We start from the raw sequence: 27,164 nt of genomic DNA, 5'->3' as shown, positions 1-27,164 counted from the left end.
TGCTTGGAGTATAAAAATACCTATGCAAACACTTCCAAGCAAAGATCCTAAATGTTCTGGACATTGCTGCATATTTGGGAGCCATATGAATGTCTTCCCATTATTTTCTTGTAAATTGCTTTTCCAGTCTTTCTCCCCAATCTTTTCCAACTTCCTCTAATTGATTCTTATAGTTATCATATGATCTTTATATGTCCTACTAATTATCCATTTTTAACAGCTGGTTCTGTTCTAAGTTCAACTAAAACCTTTACCAGAGTAGGTATTTCACTTAGTCCCCCTGTCCTCTTCTCTTTGCTTGTGGGATCAAGCCCTGGTAGGGAAGGCATTCTCTAGTCTGCAGTCCAGATATCTTCTTAGCCTCATCCCACTCAGTTACCTTTCCTACTTTGAGTTATTTGTTCCCAATATCTTGGTTCCTTTGTCAGGTTTCTCCAGTAAATTCCAGGCCCCTTTTGCCTATTTTCTGTACCCCTACTTGCAGTCATCCTTATTGGCAAACTTTTCTTTCTCCATACTTTTATTGGATTAGTTCTTAGAATACTTTCTGCTACTCTATGAAGTATGGTTGATGTTATTCTTAAGGATTTGCATCCACAATTCCACCGTCTCTCTCTCTCTCTCTCTCTCTATTTTTTGAACTACCCCCTTACTTCATCATCATCACTTTCCACTTTGAATTATAACATTCTACTTTTGTTATGTATATCAGCCTTAACTGTGTAGCTCTAAAATATCCCTTCAGATCAGGCAAACCAAAACCACCTTGTCTTGGTAGGATCATCTTAACCCACTTAACACTTGCTCTCCTCCTCTCTCAGATACATTCCTACAATTCTTCATTAATTACTGTCCAAAACGTTTTGGTTGATAAAAGTATATCTAACCTGTGTACAAGACTAAAGGGACTAAACATTTTCACTGCTTGTATTTTACTATCCATATCCATAAATAAGAGTTTTTAATTTCTTAGTTTTTTTATTATCTTTTGTTAATTCTCTTCCTCATATCTTTAGCTGCCATAACAGAAGCCTTTTTAATCCATACTCCTGAGTACTTCATCTTATCATGTCCACATAAATATGTGTATTGCTGAACCAATTAGTGTGCGGGTACATAATTTATTGCTATAGCCATTGTTTATCTTAATTTTATATTCCGAAAAAATTTGAAACCATCTCAAAATGTTCCACACTACATGAATATGTCCTTTTCTGGATTTATCAGGTGCAAAATGTTGTCATCTGCAAGTAATGCTAACTTTTCATGATTACCATACCAATTATATCCTTGTATTTCTGAGTCCCTTATTTTCTTTGCTAGGGTCTCTAAATGTAAAGCAAATAACAAAGGGGAAGTAGTATACGTCTGCCTGGTTCCTCTCTTCAAACACAGCTTAACTAAGAGGAATTCTTCCCCCTGATCCTTCATTCTTCTAATTAATGTTGTAATTGTATCAGGGAATACAAATGCCTCCAATGTCATACTCATAAAATCCCACCTTGCTCTGTCAAATGCTTTCTCTGCATCAAGACCCAATAACAACAGAGGTATTTTCTTGCATTCTGCTTCCCTCTGGATCATTATTGTTCTGTTAATGTTGTCAAGCATTTACCTCTTCTCCATAAAACCAGACTGATCCATAATATATCAATTTTGGCAACACCTTTGCCATTCATTTAGCTAGTATAAACATACACTTTGTAATCGTAGGTTAAAATTGAAATGGATCTATATGAAGATGGGTCTGAAGAGTCTTTGCCACCTTTAGGTAACACAGCCACCACAACTTTCTGCCAAGATGTTGGTGCTTCTCTTACTTTTAAAATGCTTTTAAACTAAATCTTCAAGATCTTTATCACTTTCTTTCTAATTTCTTAACTTCTGTGGCAGTACCATCTGTTCTTGAAAATTTTCCTGAAGATTGATTATACATCACTGTTTTTTTAGCTGCCCACCTCCTATATTAACTGTTAGTTGTTGAGCCTCGTCTACCTCTAAACTTGGCAATAATTAAGTCTTCCATACATTTTTCCATTTGCACTCTTTCTTGACTTCCACATTTCTCTGCTTTATACACATTTCCATAACATTTCCAGAATATGTCTCAAACCTCTACAGGATCTCTGGTAATCTTTCTTGTTACAGGTTCCCTATGTTTGGCTACAGCCCTTGCAACGTTCTATTGACTAAGTCATTGTTCTAAAAGTTTTTGTTCTCGGGAGTTATCAAAAGATAGTTGTTTAATTGCAATTTTTCTAAATTCATGCGTATTATCCAGATACTACCTTATGTTCTCATTAGCACTCTGCATTTTCTCCTTCTCTTGTTCTGTGAGATTCCCCTTATTCTGCAATGCTTTTAACCATTGTAACCCCCTCTAAGTAATTTCTATTATTTTTTAACCTTGTCTTTCCTTTATTTCAACCCTATTTTAAAAACTCCATTTTCATTTTATCCCAGTTGCTAACTTATAACTTCTGAAGATATTTCTATCTTCCCTAATAACAACTCTTGAATAATTTCCACTACCCACTCCTTAAATTCCTCTGTTTTGACATGCAGATGGGGAAAGTGACAGTGTCTTATTTTTTACTCCATTACTTTGCATTTTTATCTAACTTTTTTATTGGTGCAGGATCAGAAATAATTATTGGATGTGTGTCATAGCTTTCGATGAAATGCTCATGTTCTTGTGAAATATAATTTCCATCTAGTCTAGCCCAGTTATTGTACCTTGGGGAATTCTGTATGAGTTTCTACTACTGAATTCACATCTTCAGTACTAAATATTTCCATTTTTTTATCAGAAATCTACCCTCTTTTGTTATATTGTCCCTTCTAGGTACCCGTGACACATCCTTACTGTTTCAAATCAAATTCCAGTCCTAACCTATAAATAATATTCCCTGTTGAAAGCTGAATATTTCTCCCAAAATTTTCATAAGCTCCACAATGCCAACAACTGTGTACATCTTCACAACACGAAGTTTAACCCACTGGAACAGTTGTCCCATATTGATGGCTGTACTTTCACGCATTAGCTAACCTAAAATTAAGGCTATCCATGCTAAAGCGCATGCTACAGCCCATGTTCCCACTTGCACTGACTGCTGTCTGTTCTCTTCTTATCTATCTTCCCCTCCCAGATATGAAAAACAGCCTGTATGCTTTCAGAAAACATTAACTTTTAGCCCTAAGAAGAAGTGCACAGGCTATCTTTCCATAAAATTAAATTGTACACTGTTCCATTAATTGCATTAAAGTATTAAGGCTACTACGGACGTTGCTACCTCTTATTCACTTCCCATAATTTCAGACATAATTTTTTCGCTTAACCGCTTGCCATTGCATCTTTAAATTTTGCATTTTCCTCAGCAAGGAATACTCATAATTCTCAAGATTAATTGCTTGCACTGCAGACAGCCTGTCTCCATGGAAATGTACCCTGCAGTGAGTCTTTGTAAATTTCAGTCTGAAAAGAATGTGCTGCTGCCCTCAACTGCAGACTTCTCAACTCCACTGAACATTTGCCAGTGGAAAACAAACATGCTAATATATTTGCAGTTGTAAGAAGCTTAATATTTTATAGCTTTTAAAGTCTACATGCTTACAAAAACACCTGTTTACAGCTTAAGCCAAAGGTAGTAATGTTGACATTCACCCCTGTAAAATAAAAAGAGAAAATATCTTAATTTCTCTATATAATATAATCCGTATACTTTTACACCTCACCCCACCCCAGCAGCCCAATATCATAGCATATGAACTTTAAGCTTGCTTTTGTCCAGCCTTTTTCCTCTTGCTATACTGTAAAACCTATATTTCTTACAACTAAAAAAGTATTTCTTTACTTTAGTATCTTTAACATACACCACAGTCACTGAAAATACCCCCACCATATTTAAAATACCCCAGCTACACACTGCACAAAACTGTTGTACTGTTTATAACATGCAGTTTATATCATTGAATGTTTTATGCAAATACTTTAAAGAACACAAGTTGTTTTACTTAGTAAATTTTCCCCCTTTTAGTGTCCTTCTAAACAGTAATGATGTAAAGTGGGCTGTATGCTTTAGTCCACCCACAACTTTAACAAAGTCAACATAAATCCAGTGTTTTTCAGCTATTTTTTTGCAAGACCATATTTTACAAATGTTTTATAGTCTTCCATTTATTCACTAATTTCAGAGTTGCTGATCTTCCTGTTCATCTCCATTTCCCAACACCAGATTCTGGTTTAAGCCCAAGGTACTGCTGATTCTTCTAGTTGACTTTTCCTTTTTTCTGTCTCAAGCATTTTACATTTGAACATTGGAAATGTTTCACTGGCAAAGTCTCTGTATGAACCTTACCATCAGATGAATGCGAAGCAGACTCACTTTTTGTTTGATTTTTCAGTTTCCTCCTCCTCAGCCTGTTCTGAGTCAAAAATGACTGTGATCCTCTAGGGAAAAAAATGAACACTTTGAATATAGATGGATACAGTAGCTTAAGTCTCAGACCTGATTCTCAACATTTTCAGATTGCTGAGAGAAATTTGCTTCTCTTCTACCTGGTGTACAGTGAGTAATCATTTTCTACAAACAATCTGCTGTCTCTAATACTTTGCCCTTCTGCCACAATTTTGTCAATATCAACTCTTTCAGCTGGTATGATTGCATCTTTACTAATGTAGATCTTGGCTGCTTTCTCATGGCCAAGTTTGGAGTATACACTTGATATGCTCTTTAAATTAACAAGTTTGTGCTTTCATAAAATTAATACAGCCTTTTCCTTCCAGTTTCTCTGGTACAGCAGGAAATCTCAGGTTATCTCTACATGCTCTGTCTTCTAACAGTAATAATTTCTTTAACAGTTCTTGAGAAACATTCAGACAGCTTTTTTTTCATGTCAGCTTATTTTAACCATCTCTGAGTATATCTGTTTTATTTTTTCCTCTAAATTACTGGAAGGCCATCTCTTGAACCAGACCTGATGCTTTAACTGATTTTTGCTGAACAGCTGCAAAATCCTTCCCAGACAATGTTTTCTCTCCACCCTTTCTAGCTGATTTTCATTCAGTGTGTAGTAACTGAATTTTACCCAAAAACATTTTCAGTGGCCCTCCTTTTTCCTAGTTGTGTTTTCACACTGAGAGAGCTGAAGTTATACTGTTGATCAGTGTGTGGCCATTTTGGAAGTCCAAAATGTTCTACTTTAGGTATTTGAAAAGGGTACAATCTAGCCAACAGTACTCAATTAAATACATTTGATTTATTTCATGACAAAAATCTTAGTGGGTCTATAAAGCATAGCAGACACACACACACGCTAATCTTGATTTGGGAGGTATCCAAACTGTTTTTGTATGGCCATGTGTGAAATAATTCATGAATGGCTGAAATCAGATGCCGTGAGTGGGGCGCTACATTTGGGACTGTGCACTTGCTCTGAGCTACAATGATGTCAGAGTTTAAATACGGAGATACAGTGAATAGAACCCCTTCATACATGTGTGCAAGTATATGTGAGGGGTGACAACAACTCTTGTCTTTTTTACCATCATTTGCCTTGAAGATTTTATTTTATTCTGAACTTTTGTGATTTCTGTTTTCAGCTAATTTCTCAAATTGTAACAGGGATTCTTCTCAGATTTTGGTGACAGTATCTATACAGAATTTAAGCATCTTTTCAATAACTTTGGTTGCTTGTCACAAATAGTTTCATTGGCAAATTATGTGAACTTCATTTTTAATAGTATGTTTTCAGTGATTTTCCTCTGAAAGTGTACTTTGTTTTTGTTGTTTTAGGCTACATATGCTATGTGAACTTGAGCACAGTGTCCGAGAATTTTTGCAGCAGCTGGGTAACCAGTCAAAAGAAAGTGACCGCCCACTCAACTGGCAGGCTCGTTTGGAGATGACCCAGAACTCCTTCCGGGCTAAGGAACCAATCCTAGCTCTTCGAAGAGCACTGCTAAGTCTTTACAACAAGTAAGGTTACAGATTGTTTACTTGGTTAGTATTTTGTTGCTGCAATATACATTTTCTTAATAATATACTTTGTACACTTTTAACAGTCAGAATATTTTAATTTAGCAAAAGAGTGATGCTTCTTGGAAAAAAATATTGTGTTTGAAGGATATTTGGTTTGGTTCACCGTTCTTTGTTTTGTTGTGAAGACACTGAAATCGTTCATATTTAGTTGGGGACACAGACAACTACAGTATTTTTTGTCTAAGCAGTTTGTTATAAAATGTGTATAAACCTACAGCTTTGATACATACACAATATATAGGATTATGTGTGTGTCTGTGTGTCTAGAAATGCACACACATATATTGTGTATATGCACACATATAGAACAAAGCTGTTTGTACTCTAGGCAAGGTTTTATTTGACCCAAGTTGGGGCTTACTCAAACTTGATGGAGGAAGAACCAGAACTGTTTTCCTAACATATATCTGATTCCTGTATACCTTTCACATAAAGTTAGCTCTCAGTGTTCATGCAAGTTTGGCAACAATTTATCCTTATAAGTAGAACTTTGGCCTTATTAGAGTAACATAGCAATGACTGTGGTCCAGGTGACTCAAATTTGACTAACAATCCGGGCAATTGATAGCACAGGGAGGGGAGTTTTGGCATTTCCCATTTGGTGGGAGAGAGAGTGCGAGCTGCAAGGACCACATGCTTGATAAACTGGATTTCCCTGGTGGTGAATGGGGAAACTGCCATGTGACACCCCTTGTGGGTGAGTGTGGTGCCCTGCAGATGTCATCCCCTTGCAGAAGTGTGGGTCTGTTCACTGGTGCTGAATGTGTGCAGGGGATAGTGCTTAAGAGATTAAAAAACACTCTTAATGGTTTCTTGGCTACTTTAATGATGGTCCTTTCTAGTTGACTGTCACACCAGTGATGGGGAACAAATGGGCCAGTTAGCCATGAGGGAGTTGATGATCAGCAGGCAACAGGAGCAGATTGCTAAAAAATAAATAAATAATAAATAAATAAATATACAAACAAAAGAAGGAACTGATTACCTTGAATGTCCATTTAGCAAGTGTATTTTCCTTAATGCCCAGATATGCTTGTACAAACCATTTTGTCTCTTCATGAGTTAAGGCCTTTTCAGATATTCATTGAAGTCTCATTCATAGGTTCATAGGTGTCTACTAGACTAATGACCACCAGGGCCTTTATAAGCCTAGTAGTGCAATCTAACCCAGTTTTGTCCCTAAGTATCATGGCCATTTATTTGGGGGGGGGTATGTAAGGAAGTTTCTGCAGGTTATGTTGGCGGGTATGTTAGTTTGGGCATTACTGTCTGCCTCTGTCAGAAACATGGGGACCAGACCCTGAGTGAATTTCCGATTTCCCATACATTGGTCAAGGTTATGTTTAAGTAGTGTTAAGAATGGACTCTGCTTCACATGGATGGAGAGCCTGTTCCAGATCATGGAGATCCTCTGGGACACATCTGTCTCACAGCAAGTCTTATTTTTTGTCACAAGCAAAATTTAAATCCTTGCATCTAGTGGTTCTGATGCTGTTCATTTTACAGATGTGCAAAAGGTCCACCAGAGCTGGATCCAATGATGCCTTATTATGTATGTCAGCATAAATCACCTTCAGTAACCTTCAGGAGTCAGTGTATACAGATAGGGCTTTAAGGCGATCCATATAGGACAATGTGTTTAAACCCTGGATTCTTCTGACAAGGAACTTTTGTGGGCATTCCAACTGTTGCATGTGTCTGGTCAGGTACATGCCGAGGGGAACATTATATTTAATGGTGGGTATGATAAGGGCCATGTAAAATGGCACTGTCACGTCCTTGGACCTGGATTCCATGCTCTTGCTTATGCGTTGGGCGACATAGAATGATTTTCTTACAGTGTTGGCTACGTGATGCTCACAGGCCAGATCACTGTCTACATATGTTCCTATATCCCTGACTACTGGATTAACTCTTAAGGGCGTGTTATTGATGGAGTAATATAGCCTGGGTGGCACTTTTTACAAAAGGCACTATAATGCACTTCTATGCGTTGAGTTTTAGTCTGTGACATTGGCACGAGTCATTTGTGTTAGAACCTCCTGAAAGATGCATGTGTGATGGGGGAAATCTGTGATAGCTCCCTATTTGCAGTCATCTCTGAACTTGGTCAGTCAAAGGTCCTTGACATTAGACTTTACCTTCAAGAAGTAGATACAAATAGGAGCGGTCCCAGCATGGAGCACTGAGGTACCCTGCTAATGAACAATCCTCATCACCAGTCCTAACTTCCTGGGTCTTGTCATTTTTCAGGAATCCAGAACATATGTCACTAGATTTTGATAATAGACAGATTGTTACTGTCTGAAGTATCTTGCTTCACCACACCTTCTCCCGAAAGTTGCTTGAGCCAGTTATCTCTGTTTGGACCAGTGTTGTTGTTGACCACTGCTACTGTGTCTATAGCTTTAACTGGATAAATAAGTAGCAAACAAATAAATCCAAACCAGCCCAAACATTGAAAATTATGAAACACAGGTGCCCAGTAGGAAGGTAACTGGAATAAAAAAGCTGAACCACAAAAAGTAAAACCCTCTTTTTTAATACAAAATGGTGAGTGCTTTTGCAGTGGTAACCATTGCTTCATCAGACGGTTCATTCAAACAGCAGAAACACTTAAATACTTTTAATTCATTACAAGAACAACCAATCCTACCATTCAAAGTTAATTCAGCACTCAACAATTAATTAATTACTATCGTTACGTTTTACCCTTGATTAATTATCAAAGTCAGATAAATTCTATTTAAAAACTACATGCACAAAGTATAAAGACAAAGACATATAGATAAATATAAATAAAATAAAATATATAAAAAATCAGTTAAATGCATATATTAATAAGTACCTGCATATATTCACCATTTGGTAACTACTTATGTTTATAGACGTTTATAGATACACAAAGACCCATATAACACGAAATTCAGACCTACAGTAGCAGAGGCAGGATGACTAACAGAACCTATTTCCATATATTTGGATAAGGAATTGAAGATAGCACTTAACGAACATATATATGTTCTAAAAGATGCAGAACAGTTTTTAGTGAACTTTTATGGGGCAGTGAAGCAAACGGGAGCAGCAGATACAGGGATGATGGTCACACTAGATGTGGTGTCTTTATTTATGAATATACCCAATGACCAGGGGATAAGCATGGTGAAATCAGTGTTGATAAGCAAGGAAAATTTTCTAATACCAAGATAGATTTTCTTTGCATGTTATTAGAATTGGTACTAGAGCACAACATATTTATGTTTAATGGTACATGTTATAAGCAATTGTCAGGGGTTACCCATGGGCGCAAGTTGTGCCAACACATATGCAAACCTGGTTATGGTCAACTGGGAACATGAACACCTACTAGGTAACCCCCAAATAGCCTTTTATAGGCGTTTTGTAGATGATCTTTTTATTTTTTGGAAGGGTGATGGCGAACGATTTAAATTCCTGTATGCACACCTGAATACTACTAGTGACTTTTTAAAGTTCATGATGAACTGTTCTGAGAAGAGTTTAGACTTCCTGGACGTTATCATATATAGAGAAAATAATCAATGGCTCACGAAATTACTTAGGAAACAATGTTATAGACCATCTTTCCTTCATAGAAATAGCATGCACAACCCAAGTATCTTTCCTAACATTATAGGTTCATAGATTAGTACTAAGCTAACTGCCTTTGTGAGCCATTTTAAGACTCAAACCCTGCACCTTGTGTTTGTAAGGCAAACACCTTAACCATTAGGCCACCCTCCCAACCCTCAGAGGCCAGGCAATGAGAACATCTTGCCTGTGTTGTCAAGAGGAAGTGTATAGAAATGAATTAACTAACCAAAGAACAGGTTTCATTAATAGGGGGTACAGTGAACATGAAATTGATAAGGTGTACCATAATGTACACAAAGAAAGAAAAGGTAAAGCTAAGCCCTATTACTCTGATAGAGTAGGTAGTGAAAGGTTAGGTATTAGGAACAGTGCACTACCATACACTCTGATGGTCCTACCATACACAAGGGATGTGAAAAGGTTTGAAACTATTATACAACAGAATTGGCATATGCTGTTAGTAGATGAGGACACCACCAATATAGTGGGCAGACAACCACATTTTGCATTTAGAAATGAGAAAAATCTGAAACAGCAGCTTTGCTATCCTAAGGCACCTGTTCTGATGGATAACACTGTGAATGGTACCCACAGATGTGGAAAATGTACACAGTGTATCTATATAGATGAATCGAGGTTTTTTTAAGCACCCTGAAACAGGGCGTCTATGGGAGCTAAGGAATTCTGCTGATTGCAATGCCAAGAATATAGTGTATGTAGCCCACTGCTCAACATGTTTCCATTTCTATGTTGGTAAAACTAACAGTCACCTTAGGGAACAGATAAGGGACCATTTTTACTGCACCAGAAAAGGACAATTGTACAGTGCTTTTGTTAAGCATACATTGGCTAAGGGGATGACCATACATTTTTGTTTCAGGTCTTACACATCCAGAAAGTTAGCAATAGGATGGGGGACATAGCTAATACTACTGAAAATATGGAAGTAAAATGGATTTTGCGTTTAGGAGCACATAGAGACTTGGGTTTGAATTATAGTGTCCCATTGAAGCCAGTGCTTAAATCTAGAAGGTTAAAATAAAATTTTTTCAAGTAAACGTTGCTTCAGTATTAGAAGACTACATAAATACATGCAGGGTTTTAGGTCAACATGATCGTACTCTCTGGAGCCATCTTTAGTATAGAGATTATTAAAGATGAGTATTTGATGAAATATATGTATTAAAGTATATGTATTTATTAGGTGGACAACATGTGCATTCACTAAACAGAATATATGTATTTACTAAGTTGTTGAGTGCTTACTGCTTGCACTTTTTATATACATTTTTATGTTTATGTCTGTAAACATAAGTAGTTACCAAATGGGGAATATATGCAGGTACTTATTAATATATGCATTTGTTAACTGATTTTTTATATATGTATTTTATTTATATTTAGCTATATGTATTTGCCTTTATACTTTGTGCATGTGGTTTTTAAATAGAATTTATCTGACTTTAGTAATTAATCAAGGGTAAAACGTAACCATAGTAATTAATTAATTGAGTGCTGAATTAACTTTGAGTGGTAGGATTGGTTGTTCTTGTAATGAATTAAAAGTATTCAAGTGTTGTTGCTGTTTGAATGAACTGTCTGATGAAGCAATGGTTACCATTGCTAAAGCACTCACCATTTTGTATTAAAAAAGAGGATTTTACTTTTTGCGGTTCAGTTTTTTTATTCTGGTTACCTTCCTAATGGGCACCTGTGGATAAATAAGTAACTCAACCAGTGAGCTCTAGTGCTTCTCAAAATATGATCTCCTTTCAGATCTTTGTCAACTCATTTTATTACTCTAATTCCATGTGACAGTCTAACTGTCCTAACCAGTCCTTTATGTCGACAGTTCAAAGTTCTTTTCTTCACCAGGGGGAACCTAAAAAAAAACACCTATCTCTAACCGTATTTTGAGTTTAACCGTTCAATGACTTTGGCAAGAAGATTGACCTCTTTCTGTAATTGTTAGAATACCTGCTACACTGATTTTGTAATCTGTGCTTTAGGCACCTGCAGAACACCGATATTCCATCATTTCACTGCTTTGTCCTGGCTGGTTCTCCATTCAGACACTTGGGGCAGTTTACTGAACAACCTTTACAAAAACGTGTTATGAGGCATTTGGAGCACCCTCAGAAAATAAGTGTTTTGAGGCATTTGGGCCTAATAAGGTCATAAATAAATACAATTAAAATTCCGTATCTCCCCACATGCTCGCGCACATGCACATATCGCTTTAGATGAACAGAACTCCGTATCATTTCCCCTTCTCTTGCCACATGTTTTCAGCCTTTAACACAGCCTGCATATGTTCACCTGCCCTATGTTTAAACAATTTCCCCTCTTCTCTTCCATTTCTTTTTATCAGTATTTCCCGGCCTTCCACCATATGGTCATGGACCATCAGTCAGACAACCTCATGAATGCTGAGACCACCAGAGGTATGGTATGTCCAGGCCACCCCAACATTTAGTGGTTTAGTGGACCAGCCACGTAAATGTAAGGCTCTTACATGCTCCTATAAGTTCACAAGCCATCTTTTACATGCGGTGTTCAGTTTGAAGTATTTAATTTTACTACAGTGTTTTAGGGACATTTTCTGTTATGACTTGCTATGAATGTGATTTGTGTTTTAAGTAATTTGATGAGTTTGGTGTTATCCTTATGTGATTTAGTCAGGTAGGATTTGGTGGTGTATGTTGATGAATTGCAAGTAAACCTTATAGGGTGAGGCAGTTAATGACTCTTAACTTTAGCTGAATTGATATCAGGAATCTTAGCCCCCCCCCCCCCCCAATTCCTTTCTGCTTTTTTTTTTTCCTTTTGCTGTTTTATTCTGAGTAATCACTTTAGTTTCTGGTTGTATTTTTATGTAAATATTGCAGTACTGCTGCTCTCCACACCCTTTTCTAGCAGCAAACTCCATCAGAATATACCACTGCATGAGTGAGGCAGTACTCACCTTGTTAATAACAGTTGTGCAGGGAATCCCAGTGCCACTTTTAATAGATCCATAAATGTAATATGCCGAAAGAGATTTTTGTCAAACAGTTACTGCTTTGGGAAGTATTTTCTTAAGTGCAGTTTAGACAACACCTCATTATAGGTTCAAAGGTGATTACTTGGCAAATGGAGCAAGAGCCTTTACAAGCCTAGCCAATAATACGGAAGATATGACAATATTATATCTTAACTCCTCAGATGTGGGATAGGATAGTATCAGGGTAGTCGGTCTTTGGGTGTGGGAGCCATGAGTCATTTTACAGACTGCCTTTTGCCATATGGGACATGGGCAACTACCCCAGGAATGAATTTTACAGATGTCCTTCCATATCACTGTTGCAGTATTTCTTACATACGGGATTTCCTGCTAAGGATAGCCCAATCTCCATGACAGTATACCAAACCCTTTAGTGTTTTCAAGCATTTTATGTCATACTATACTATGGAATAGACTTCCCATACATGTCAAGCGGAGTGCCTCAGTGGCCCTCTTCAAGAGAAATCTTGATGAGTGGATGGGAAATAGAAAATTCACCCTGGGGATCACTCCAGTGGCTCTACTTGACAGAGGCACTGGGAACTAAGGTCGGGTGGCACGATGCCAGGGTAATCCTATGGGCTAGGCTTGTAAAGGCTGCAGGGCCATTAGCCTAGTACACACCTATGAACATATTCTCCCCATGCAAGGGCATAAAGCTGACATACAAATGCGTATACTTCAGAACTCATTTGCCTGCAGTCCGAACACCATCATTGAACATTGATCCGAATGCTCTTCATCTGTACTGGTTACTGAGCCATTTTCAAATAAGTGCCCTGTCAGTGTTCTTTCTTATCTTCTCTTATTTTGCTGTTGGTTTACATGTCATCCAGAAAAGGAAAATGTCAGTGTGGGAGGTAGATTCCCCATAAATATCATCACTGACAGTATGTCTTCTGTTTGGGTGTTTCTTCATGACCATATGCAATATTCCATTTGACAAGAGTTTGTCCCTAGCACCCTACGTAGTTGTCGCTCCTCTTTGTCTAATTACCTAGAAAGCCAACATCTAAAATTGTTAGTATAAGATGCTTTGGTGGAGTCTTCCCATTCCAAGGGTCAGTCGCTGACCATGAAAAAGACCAAAAAACTGAGGTCTGATTTGGCTGCTGTCCAACCTCCCACAGATGTGTCTCTCATAGGTTCATAGGTTCATACTAGGCTATCTGCCCTGGGGCAATTATAAGCCTAGCCCGATTCTGTATGGCTTACGCCACCCCTTGATTTGAGTATACTGTGCCCTTTTTAAGGATTAGTTTACTGTGCCTCTGAAAAGACTTCATTGGGGCTCGAACCGTGAATGCCTGCTTGCAATGCTGAAGCTCTAACCGCTACACTATTTCAGATAAATGTGGCGCTATCATCATGCATTTCACTGACAAGTTTTGAACTCAGGACTTTATGCACTACATTCAGAACAACATACCACTATCCCACATCAGCAGCTGATGAAAGCTGGTGAAAGCCTAAAGGATCTCCCAGTTGCTGCTTCGGATTCCTTTGCCGCGACCCTGTCGGAGGCAGTCATGGGTCTAACTTCTCACATGTCCTTGAAGGCTTTTTAATGTTTGCTCCAGATGTTGAGGGGGAACCTCAGCTGGTTATATCGGTAGGAATGAGAGAGATTACACAGATTCTAGTTTGGGAGGACATTCCTACTACAATGGTAGAATGTTGGCAAGAGTCTGAGCCTCAAAGAGTTTTTTGTGCGGCTGTCGCACAAAAGAAGAAACAAAAAAATAAGCATATTTCTCTTGCTGTTAAAGATCCCCATTGTGAATGGCAGGATTTTACTGAGGGGTTGGTCAGTGCTTTAATTGCCTTAAAGCCTCCTCAAGGAATATCTGTGCCTGTCCCTCCCTGATCCTCTACTCCTGTTAAGATTCCTAGGGAGCAAGAGGCTACTGATCTGGATTTTGGGGAAGAGTCCTTGGCATATTCTTGTCAGATCCCCTTCTCCTTTGGACTATTGGTCTGAGGAAAAGGATTCTATCAGTCCAGATTCTCCTTTAGAGGAACTCTGCTTTGGAGACACTATTTCATGTATGATGGAATTTTTCAAGTGAGATTGTTCTCAGGTTTCTGATATTCAGAAGAGGTGGTATAGATGGAGTCTCCCACACCCTCTGCTGTTCCTCTATTTCTGACTGACCTACTGGATACCTTCGCAGCAGCCTCTGTGCCCACTGATTTTCAGCACTCAGCTCCTAAGAAACCTGACAGATTTTATAAGGTGCCTGATTGTAAATTTCTATATAAATGTCCTCCTGCTGATTTTTCTGTGGTGTCTGTCTCTTCTGACAAACCCTGTAAGCTGTTGCCTTCTACTAAGCTGCTTCATTCAGACAAGGATAGTAGGACCATGGAACAACTGGATAAAAAGGTTTATACTGCTGCCATCCTGGCTTTTAGGCCTATCAATTAACAGACTTGTATGGCTAGGTATGTTTTAGCTCTTTTTTCTCTGGTTTGTCAGGTAGTTTGTGACCTTCCTAATTCTGAAGGGAAGGTTTTGGCCCTTTTCTTGTTGAGTTCTACCTCTCATGACCATATGCCACTAATTCTAGTTATGATGCAGCTGATACTCATTCTAGGGCTGCTGCATTTGGTTCTGTTCTGAGGCATTACTCTTGGCTTCATCTTCAAGCTTATTAAGGCCAAATTATTGGATGCTTCTCTTGATAATAAAAATCTTTGGCTCTGCTACTGCTGAACTTTTTAAATCCATCCAGGATAAGGGCAAGGCCTTACAGGAGTTGAAACATATTTTTGTTTCTTCTATCCCGAAGTTTCAGAGGAATTATCCTTCCAGAGCTGCTTTGGTTTGCAGACAGTCTCTTCTTCCATCCAAAGGTAAAAGGGTTCTAGGCGTGTATATCCAGCTAAGTCTACTCAGACCCCAATTTCTCAGAAACCTCCTTTACAGGACAAACTAAGTCCTTTCCCTTTTCCCTTGGCAAGATTGTCTTGTCCCTTTATATTTCCCTGTACCTTCCAGATTGAGTCACATGACACTCTACGAGGGGTATTATTTTTTTGGTGTGGGAATCTCTTCCTCCCTTTCTGGGCATCCCTGACTGGAACAGCTTCCTTTCTTTCCAGAGGTGCTTCATGCTCTTTTGGCCCAGGGCACCATTCAAGTTGTGCCTTCCTGCCCAGAAAGGGAAGGATTTTTATACCAGAATGTTTTCTGGTCCCCAGGAAGGACGGTATCTGGAGACCAGTTCTAGATTTTTCTCAGCTCAACATCTTTCTAAAGGTCCCATCTTTTTGAATGTTGTCCCTTCAAATTTTGTTCCCCCTTCGTGGTCCCCAGACATTTCTCGTGTCTGTGGATCTTAAGGATGCCTACCTTCACATCCCCATCCACCCCCTTTTCAGGAAATGTTTGTTTCTGTGTTCCTTCTTTGCATTTTTGGATCTCTGCTTTGTCCTTTGGCTTCTGTACTGCCCCAAGGGTATTCACCAAATGTCTCACTCCTGTCATTGCCTTTTTCAAGTTAAGGGGGGGTTCAGATCTTTCCTTATTTGAACAACCTGCTCATTTAGGCTTCGTCCTCCGAGGTTCTGCTTCAGCGCATCCAGTTTACTGTTTCCATGCTGTAAAGCCAGTGGTTCACCGTAAACTTTCAGAAATTAGTCCTGGTTCCTTCTCAGGATCATGTGTTTCTTGTTGCAGGATCCAGATCATTTCCATGGTGGCATCCCTGCCTTCCCCTAAGGCTCGCTCCCTCTCTCTCTCGCATTCCTTTTTTTTTCCTCATCTTTTCTTCATCTAGCTTCAGATACAGACAGGGATTTTCTCAGAGTCCTTGGGTTTATGGCTTCCACCCTTCTTGTGATGCCTCTGATCAGGATGCATATGAGGAAATACCAGTGATACCTCAAGTCAGTGTGGCTTCAACGCTATCATCCCCTTTATTTCCTAGTTCCCTTCCTTCCTTGTCTCAAGCTTCAGTGGTAGACTCAGCTTTCTCTCAATCCCAGGCTTCCTTTCCAACCTCCAGTCGTGTCTTAAGAGCTCTTTTTAGATGCCTCAGGCAGGGAGTGGGGAGCTCCCTTCATATCTCTCAAGGTCCAGGGTCACTGTCCTCTTCATCTGAGGTCAGATAACATCATCAAGGAGACAGGAATTCTCCTTCTAGCTCTTTAGGCCTTTCATACCCTCTTTCTTCCTGGGCCCTTCAAAGCTTTTACAGACAATACTACAGTGATGTGGTGTGTCAACAAGCAAGGGGAACACAGTCCTACCTTTTTTGCAGGTTCGCTGTTCAGGTCTGGGATCTAGCTGTCTTATATCAAGTAAATCTTAAAGCTGTCTACATACCTTCAGAGCAAAATATAATGGCAGATTCCTTGAACAGGTCCAGCACACAGGCTCATGAATGGATGCTTCACAGAGATGCGTTTCTGGGCATTGTCCATTGGTGGGTATTCCTCAGGCAGCTCTTTTTGCCTCCCCTCTGAACAGACAAATTCTTCTTTTCTGTTCCAGAATCCCAAGTCCTCTGACTTGAAGGCGATTGCCTTATCCTTTCCTTGGAAAGGAATGTTTCTGTACAATTTCTTCTCCCAGGATTGAAAGTGAAATTATTACTCTATTTTTGTTTTAATTGGATCGCTTGTCTGTGTACTTAATAATGGATTTTCGACTGGAAACAGACTGCCTGCCTTGCTTGGATTACTTTCGAATACTTAGTAATGCTGTACAATTATATATTTTCTGTTGTTTTTTGTTTTGTTTTGTTTTGACTTAAGACAAGTTTAAGTTAGCTACTTCTACTACTGTTGTCTGATCTGATTAATATACAGTGATTAACTAGAAATATATGGACTGAAAATCTTCCACACAGAGAAGTTTCCTACACTGTTTTGCTTCTGTACAATTTCCCTTCCCTTCTTCTGCTTCCGAGGATCCTGCACAAGATCAGGTAAGTCTCTCCAAAATCTTGCTGATGACTCCCTTTTGGCCCAGGCAACATTGGTACCCACCTACTTTTCCACCTGGCCAGGGACAATCACCACAAGTTACCTCACCAGTTGGACCTTCTTACACAAGACAGGGGGTCTCTTATCCATCCTCTCTTGTCCACTCTTCAACTGACACAGTGGATGATAGGGTTTTGATCCCTTTTAGGCACTATTTTCTGAGGGCATTCTTCTGGACCAGTAGGATGCCAGGAAACCCAGTACCAGGAAATCACATTTGTCCATATGGAAGAGATTTTCAGTCTGGTGCCTCTCTCGTAACCAGGATCCCTTTCGGTGGATATTCCTCTGGTTCTGTCTTATTTGTGTAATCTGCCCCATGCTGTGTTGGCATATTCTTCATTTAAAGCTCAGCTATCTGCTATTTTACCCTTAACTTCTCGTTTAGCCTTTACATTTTGAACTCAATTTGTTAAAGGTGTCCTTCATCTCAGGCCTCCCAGGAAGCATGTTTCACCTTCATGGGACCTCAGTTTTGTTCTTGAAAAGTTGATTCAGGCTCCATTTGAATCTGCTGCTTCAACTTCTTTTGTCCCTTACTTCAGCTAAGAGAGTATCCGAGCTTCAGGCTCTCATGGCTGTTCTCCCTTTTTAGTTTTTCACAGGGCCAGAGTGTCTCTTCATACTAACCCTTCTTTTATTCCCAAGGTAGTCAGTGAGTTGCCTCTTAATCCGGTGTATTAATTTGCCTTCCTTTTTCATTGTCTGCTTTCTGCCAGTGAGTAGGTTCTTCACACCTTGAATTTGCATAAACAGCTCAGATATTATTTAGATAAGACAAAGAATATTTGTAAGTCTTTGCAATTTTTTGTTTCTTTTCATCCCAAATCTTTAGATTTGGCTGTCTCTAAGCAAGCCATCTCATCCTGGATTTCTAAGGCTATTTCTTTTTGTAATTCTTTTTCATGCAAATGTCTTTCCTCTTCTGTAAAGGCCCATTCTACCAAAGCTGTTGCTTCTCCTGGTTCTTTCTTCAGAGGTTCAAATACCAGTTCCATCCTTGGGGCTGCTACTTGATCTTCTGTCCGTACCTTCACCAAACCCTAAAAGTCAGATGTTATTTCCAGAGCAAGGGCAGGCTTTGCCAGGGATATTCTACATGAGTTTATAGAGGGCTCTTCAGTGCCTTCCTCCTCCCAGGTTTCTTCTTGATCTTTTGTACTGTCTCTTACATAAGGAATAATGCGAGTGATAAGGAAGGACATGATACAGTTGTGTAGAATCATACCATGACAGTAAATGTCCATTTCACTGTTGCAGTATTCACTCCATTCCTCCTCCTCCCCTCTGTTCTACCTTATTCTTCTTGCCCTCTCAACCAGGGATTCATTTCTTTTTCCCCCTTCTGGATGCACGTTTCTTCTGATCCCTAGGGATATTGTTTCTCCTGGGACATTTCAGTTCTGAAGTATATACATTCGTATGTCACCCTTATGCCCTGTGCCTTGTATGGGGAGCATGCATATGACATACGACACCTGTAGATACTAAAGGTTTTGGTATACCGGCCAGATGTTGGGCTATCCTTGGCAGTAGAATGCTTACATAAGGAATACTGCAACAGTGAAGAGAAGCACATCTACTGTTTTGATAAGATTTTACACAACTGTACTTCCCCCATCTATTTATCCAAATTATTTTTGGAGAGAGTGAGGGACGGGCTTTGTTTTATGAAGAGGGGCAGTTTATTCCATAGAAGAGTTAGTCTTTGGGATATGAATCTGTCTCTCCAGCAAGTTCTGTTAGAGTCACAAATAAGGTTCAGGTCCATGGAACACACAACCTTCATGTAATTTTTCTTGTGATTATGTAAGAGTTTATGTGCTGTCTTAAATCTGTTAACATTATTCTGCTTGCTGTGCTCAGACAAGATGGGACTGTGTAAGCGTTCTCTTCATTTTCCATGCAGTGGAACTCTCTAAACCCAACCTGTCTTCCGATTTATTTTCAGATTTCAGAAAATCATTAATTGATTTCCATCTTCATTGTTCGCTTTGTGTAATTTTCAAACCTCAGAAATATTTTGTCACAGTTTATTGTTAGGTATTCCAGTTTTGCACCCTCTTTCTTAGAATTTCTTGCTTCTAGGTACTTGCTAATTTGAAACAGTGCCAACTGTTCAGACTCGGACTGTATATTGATAATGTGGATTTTATATATACTCAAAATGTGTGTATCTTGATTCTTTGGTCCTTGGTGTTTTCTTCTTTCATGTTGTGGCCCATACCATTCCAAAAATAGGCAATTGCTGTACATAATTGGTGTCCAAAAACAGTTTTTGGAGCATACAGTTGTCTGGTACTGAGGTAAAACTCTTTCATTTTATTGTGTAACAATCAGATTTGCTGGTTTCAAAGAATCTGTGTACTAAAGTGAACCCTGTCCTTCAGCAAAGAAAGTTTGGCTTTCTTTTTTTTTTTTTTTTTCAAAACAAGTTTATTGTTTTAACATATAAGAGAAATATCATAACAATTTTATACAAATAATTAAAAATAGGTATTATTATAATATTCAACAAAACAACTAAAGTATTTACAAAGACATCCACTACAATCAGATCAATTAATTAAACTAAAATACTGTGCTATTGAAATTAGAATTTTTTTAACAAATTTTGTAAATTATCCCATACAATAAAATGTGATGTTTTTCTAGTTGTTCTCATTCTAATTGTGCTTATTTCCATATGACACATTATATTCATAACATTTTTAAATTCATTGAACGAAGGAGGTGTATCTGAAATCCAATTTCTAGTTATTATTTTCCTAGCCACTGCTAGGATAGACCATAACAAGGGAAGCTTAATCTTTTAACACATTGAGGTACAGGTGTGTTGAATAATATAAGAGACTTAGAAATAATGAAATTATCTGTAAAAGAGCTTACAAAAATTCATTAATTGACTTCCAGTATTCTTTCAACTTCATACAGTCATAAAACATATGAGCCCAGTCAGCATTAATTTCTACATTACATCTCTTACATAGATTATCTTTATTATTAATTTTATTCATCATCAAAGGTGTATAAAAGATCTATGTAAAAATTTCCATGTATAAAGTCTCCAGACAATGGAAGATGTAGTTCTATAAGCAGATTCCAATATATATTGTTTATCTTGTTGAGTTGGTGGGTCCCCATTAATAGAGGTGAAATAATTCCAGTATGAATCTACATTGTAAAAAGTTTCTTGTCTGATAATTTTATGTATATATGAAAGTTTACCTTTATCAGAAACTTTATGCTGTAAATTTATTATCAAGTAATCAATCAGTTTTGGAATAGATTCTTTAACTGTTATAGACATTAGATCTATTCTATCAATGAGATGTTGTCTAAAGATCTGAACCTCTAACCAGCAAGTTTCTCTTAGATCAAATTCTTGTTTTAAGAAATCTAGATTTTTAACTTTATTATCAGATATCAGCTGATACCAGTACTTTAGATTATTATCTATAGCTAAATGAGCTCCTTCAGAAGTAGATGACATAAGCATACCCTGAGTATAAATTATAGGGAATACAATAAAATTCCATTCCCTATACTTAGGGTGCATGAATATAAAGTTACGATAACTAATAATAATATTTAATGGGTAACAGACCATATGTTTAGGTGTAATAGGTGAAGTACAAAATTCCTTTAGCAACCACAACATGGAGTTATTTATAATCATATTTTTATGTGTTAAGGAGATTTTCATGAAGTGCATACTAATTAGCTCCCAATAATCTTTCCATTTTGTGACATATGACCAATCTATTAATAAAGTAATAACTTTTATAATAGAAGAGATAATATATAAATTAAAGTCTGGAAAAGAAATACCCCCTTGAAACCAGCTATTAGTATGTTTCTTTAATGCAATCCTAGGTCTATTAGGTGCCCATAAGAAATTTAACATTAGTGTATTCAGTTTCTTGATAGTTATTTTTGTAGGTGAAAGTATTATTGATTGTATTAAGTATAAAATCTTGGGGAATATTATCATTTTAATAATTGTAAGTCTCTCCTCCATAGTAAAAACATATTATTCCAGGTATTAAAAAGATTTTGTATATTAAGAAAACAGGTATTATAGTTATTATATATAATAGATTTAATATCTTTAGATAGTATTATACCTAAATAAGTTATCTGACCTGAGTTGGGTACATATTTAGTAAAATCACTAATGAGAGTATTTTTTCGTGTATATATAGGTAGTATTTTAGTTTTTCTTCATTGAATATTAAACCAGAAATACTTTTAAAATTCATCATTTTATCAAATAAAGACTGCATAGAAGAATTAGATCCTGCTGATGTAATTAGAACATCATCTGCAAAAGTTGAATTTTTGATGTTGTATTTTCTTCTATTTCAAAACCCTCTATGTCAGTACTGTTTCTAATCAAATTAGCCCAAGGCTCCATTACTAAAGTGAATAATAGTGGAGAAAGTGGACATCCTTGCTTTGTACCTTTAAGAATGGGTATTTTTGTGAAACATATGTTCCTACCTTAATATAAGCCAGCGTTCCTTTGTATAAATGCTCAATTAAATTTACAAATGCATCAGAGAAATTTGTGCATTTCAGTAAGGTAAACAGATAGTCCCAACTTACTGAATCAAATGCTGAACCTATATCAAGACTAATAAGTGTTAAATCTTTCTTTTTCCTATTTGCAAAATCAATTAATGTTGAAGTTCTTCTTATATTATCAAAAGTATTTCTATTTACAATGAAGCCCGTCTGATCTATGTCTATAATGCCGGGGATAATTGTCTTCAATCTATCAGCAAAATACTCATAAACATTTTATAATCAACATTAAGTAATGAGATGGGTCGATATGAAGAACATCTAGTTGGATCTTTATTAGGTTTTAAAATTGGTGAAATAAATGTATATTGCCAAGATGGGGGGGGTTATTAACTCAGTTTGGGCCAGAATAAAAACCTTATGTATTAATGAATATGTAGTTTTAGAAAGGATTTTATATATCTCTGGTATAATACCATCATTACCCGGTGCTTTGTTTGATTTAAGCTTATTTATTTGTGTAATAACTTCTGTATATGAAATACTCTTGTCCAATAGTTTAATCTGTTGTTTATTAAGCTTTTTATTCATGTTTGTGGTTATAAACTCCTTTATTTTATCTTTAGGTTCCATGTTAATGTTGTTATGGTTAATCTTGTGAAAGTGATTTCTAAATTCATCCAGTATTTCTGGTATACTAGAAACATTCTTCTTTTCCTTAGAGAAAAGATTTCTTTGATATGGTTTTGTTTTTTCAATCTTTTTGTTTTATTTTTAAGTCTATGTAAGTATTTGGGGCTTATTGAATAAGACAAAAACTTGTATTTCTCTAAAGTTATTTTAACTTTATGAGTTAAAATTTCTTTGTATTTCTCATTTAGTTTGTTTATTTCTTCAATAACTTTCTTGTCCATAATATTTTCTTTATTATTATGTTTATAAGAGTCTAGTTTACTTTGAATATCTAACAATTCCTTATCCCAAGATTTCCTTTTGTTATTATACCATCTGATACTTTGTCCATATAGATATGATTTTAAGGCATCCCAAACATAGACAATGGAGACTTCAGGAGTATTATTTATGTCTAGAAAATGTTGTACTTCTGAAAGTATATATTCTTTATAGTCTTTTAGCTGAGTTAAGTATGCTGGTATCCTTTTGATCTGAACATTATGAGTATTTTTTATCATGAATTCGAAAACAATTGAGTTATGATCAGATATAGGACATGAAATGATTTTGGAATTAATTAAATCTGTTACCATCTGGTTAGAAATAAAGACCCTATCTATTTTTGAATAAGTTTTGTATCTGTTAGAAAAAAAGGTGTATGGTAATGATTTTGACTCTTATCTGATTATTAATATCATTCAAATGATAAGAATTAGCAAAATCATTTAAATGTTTTGCATTAGATGTAATTCTTCTTTTCTTTATAGTGGTAGTATCACTTTCATGTAGTATACAATTAAAATCACCAGCTAAAATAATATCCCCTACAGAGAATGATATGATCTTATCAATATGATGTTTCACTGTATTAATACCAATTCCAGGTATCCAATATACATTAAAGTGTAAGTCTTCCCATTAATTTGTATTGTAACCATACAAAACATTCCTTTGTCATCCTGATAAGACTTAATGGTTTTAGGAATGGGCATACTTTTATTCCATAAAATAGCCACTCCTCTTTTTCTGAGTGTGCTCTGAACTAACCAATACTGTATACTTATTAGTGGCTAGTTTATCAATATCTTTTTTCAAGAGATGGGTTTCTTGCAGGAAGACTAGATTGGCCTTGTGTAGATTAATGTATCTTATTAGGCTTGCCCTTTTACACGGATTATTCAATCCATTAATGTTTAAAGAAATTCCTTTTAAAGATGTCATTTGGCATTTTAAAACTCAAGAATCTTATGATCGAAATAACAAATAACAAGATAAATAATGTTACATCTCCTCTTTTAGGTGTACCTTTAAACATAGCTGTATTTATTAAATCTCTTATGGGATTTTGTATAGGATTCAATTTTGTTTGTAGTGACAATGAGTGTACAAAATATATTGTGGATGTCAAAACTATATACATATAACAATGAACAAGTGAAAATAATGTAAGGATTAAACCTTGCATCCCGCCTGGAGTTGAAAACTCCAACTTAGAGCAGTATTTACTACTCAAGTTAACCCCCTACCCTAAGCAGCAGTACCTCAGCTACCACCTTATCAATTTAATACTAGTTATATTTAACTGAGGTTAACAGTTTTCAATTCAATTATCTATCAAGACAAAACTACACATTTGGTAAAACAGCATCATATAAACTAAAATAAACTTTTTTTTTTTTTTTTTTTTTTTTTTTTTTTGCAAGTTTGGCTTTCTGAGTGCATTCATTTTACAGAGTTGCATCTTATCTGGTGTTTCTGGCCTCTGAGATCCTACATACTACTATTTTGTGTGCCTAGACTTTGTTTTGATACAGTATGTGTTTACTCCCTACATGTTCCTTTGCTCATACAAACATACACAGCACATTTATTGCTAACAAACTAACTGGTACTGCTGCTGAGTAGATACACTACAAGAAAATGTCATTGGTTTTCCACAACCAAAGCGCATCAGTAGCCCTGGCCTGTTTAGTAGCAGGGTGATAGTTTCCCAAATGCCAGTTGTCCATTGATCTCCTGCCTCTCAGCTGTCCGGACGTTTGCAGAATATCCAGATTTTTTGCATCACACTTTTTGGTCTGTTTCTCTTTAAATTTGTCATTTTCTGGCAAGTCACATATGATTGAAATCATTAAATTAATGACAATCATTTGGGTTTCAGACTTCATTTCTTTCAAAAAATGCATGATAATGCAAAACCAGTTATTCTCTCAACTTTCTAAATTTAAAATCGAATTTTTTTAAATCTGTATCTGGTTTTTGGGACTTTGTCCCCCCCCCCCCCCCCCCCAAGTTTTTGACTTTGTCCAGAATGTTTCCACTAAGAGGTTGAAACTATATTTGGCCTGTATCTGGAAAAATGGAGTAGTCATCATGAGATCATTTTACTTTTTCAAGTCATTGTATTCAAGTATGTAAAGCTGTTATCTTTTTAAAGATCTAATGTGAAAACAATTCCTTTCTAGCTCTGAGTATCATGAGATGATCGGGGAGTGCTGGTTGCAGAGTGCCAGAGTTGCCAGAAAAGCAGGTCATCACCAGACAGCATATAATGCTCTTTTGAATGCAGGAGAATCAAGACTGCCAGAGCTCTGTGTTGAAAGAGCCAAATGGCTTTGGTCCAAGGTAAGGGTACACTGACTGTATTTTCTTATACTATCTTGGTATGTAAAAATATGCAAGTGTTACGTTTTAATGCAGTTGTTTTCTTTCCATTGTGTTAGAATAGGATCAATTGTTTCCAATCTGGGAAACTGTAGAATAAAATGTAGATATATACAGAAATAGAGGTCATACAGTAGGAGTTGCAGGAGACTCCCACACATTTCCTTTCTGTGGTGTAGACAAGATAGAAGTGCACACATTGAGTGCCAAAGAGATGCAATGCTCATATACCATTGTACATTGTTTAGCAGTCCTCGAATACAAAACTGTCTTCCAGCAAAGATCAGGTGACTTTATTTTTACTGTCTGTAGGAGACTGTAATCTATGCGGCATTTCATAAAGTAGGAGATCTTGTTCATATAAATGCCTGTTACTGGCTACCTTAAAACCTTACTGTTGGTGTACTGCTCGCAATGCTCCAACCCTCATAAGCCAAAACTAAAAGCAATTAGTCAACTACCTCAGCTCATGCTACCTTCAGTTTGTCTTAATTTTTTAGACAGCGATTATTCACACTGTACCATAAAACATTCTACTTCCTTTTGCTGTTCTGAAGGACTTTATAGGTTCAGTTGTTTATGAACTACTGGCATGATTACCATAACCCCATGTTGATATTTTCTCATTCATTTTCCACCCATTTCATCCATTTGAGGGACACAGGAGGAGTTGGCCTGTCCTGACACTCTTTTCAAGGCAGATAACTAATCCTTAACAGGACACCATCCCATCATGGGTTACACAGGCACGCACACACACTGCACTAACCTGCAAGATATTTCGGAGGAGAATATTTTCATCTGCATCACATTTCTGGGGATGTGGATGGAAACCAGAACACCTGGCAAAACCCCATACAAACACAAAGAGGATGTTCAGACTTTAGAAAACTGCACTAGCCAAGAAGTAAATTGTCCACAGGGTTGCTCTTTTTACCTTTCAAATATATATTAAGATTATTTTTGATGTATAGTAATGACTGACACCTACTGGTTGTTAAGAAGAAGCTTATTTCCTAATCTTGGAAGGTGTTGCACAATGTCTCCTTCACTGTTTTCTTTTATTGGTATTTATATTTAGGTTCATAGATTCTCAGCTAGAGCGTCTTCTACGTGGAGACATGCATGAATGGGCATAGCTTCGTTGAAGGTTGTGCGTCAGGGCTGGTAACTCGGCATGTAAAAATCAACTACCAATCATTAGCGGACCGGAGTTCCACTGTGGCGACCCCTAACCGGGAAAAGCTGAAAGACACAACAACAAGGTAGGTACTAGGCTATCTGCCCAAAGGCATTTATAAGCCTAGCCAGAATGTGTTGGCTTTCGCCACCCCCGTAGATTAGTTCCCTGTGCCTCTGTCCAGCAGAGCCACTGAAGTGATCCCCGGGGTAAACTTTCTGTTTCCCATCCACGCATCAAGGTTTCTTTTGAAGAGTGTTAGCGAGGAGCTCTGCCTAATGTAGATTGGAATCTTGTTCCAAAGCATGGGAAGTCTCTGTGACAGGAATCTATCCCTCCAGCACATCCTATTTATTGTTGTGATGAGGTTTAGATCCCTAGAGCGTGTGGCTCAAGGGGATAAGCTTTTCTTTAGGTGGAGCATGTCGAT

General features: G+C 37.2%; 1 protein-coding gene across 1 annotated transcript in view; it reads left to right on the top strand.

The window, feature by feature from the left end:
- The window catches only part of ATR (ATR serine/threonine kinase), a 1,835,177-nt gene that overhangs the window by 1,259,056 nt on the left and 548,957 nt on the right, over positions 1-27,164 (top strand). Inside the window, exons 33-34 of the mRNA XM_044071973.1 lie at positions 5,796-5,978; positions 25,356-25,515. Of these exons, the coding sequence (XP_043927908.1) occupies positions 5,796-5,978; positions 25,356-25,515 (343 nt within the window). The remainder of the gene's footprint in view (positions 1-5,795; positions 5,979-25,355; positions 25,516-27,164) is intronic.

This window comes from Protopterus annectens, chromosome 5.part0, assembly GCF_019279795.1.
Source record: "Protopterus annectens isolate FY-2018-M chromosome 5.part0, PAN1.0, whole genome shotgun sequence".
Classification (NCBI taxonomy): domain Eukaryota; kingdom Metazoa; phylum Chordata; order Ceratodontiformes; family Protopteridae; genus Protopterus; species Protopterus annectens.
This window is presented reverse-complemented; position numbering and strand designations above follow the sequence as displayed.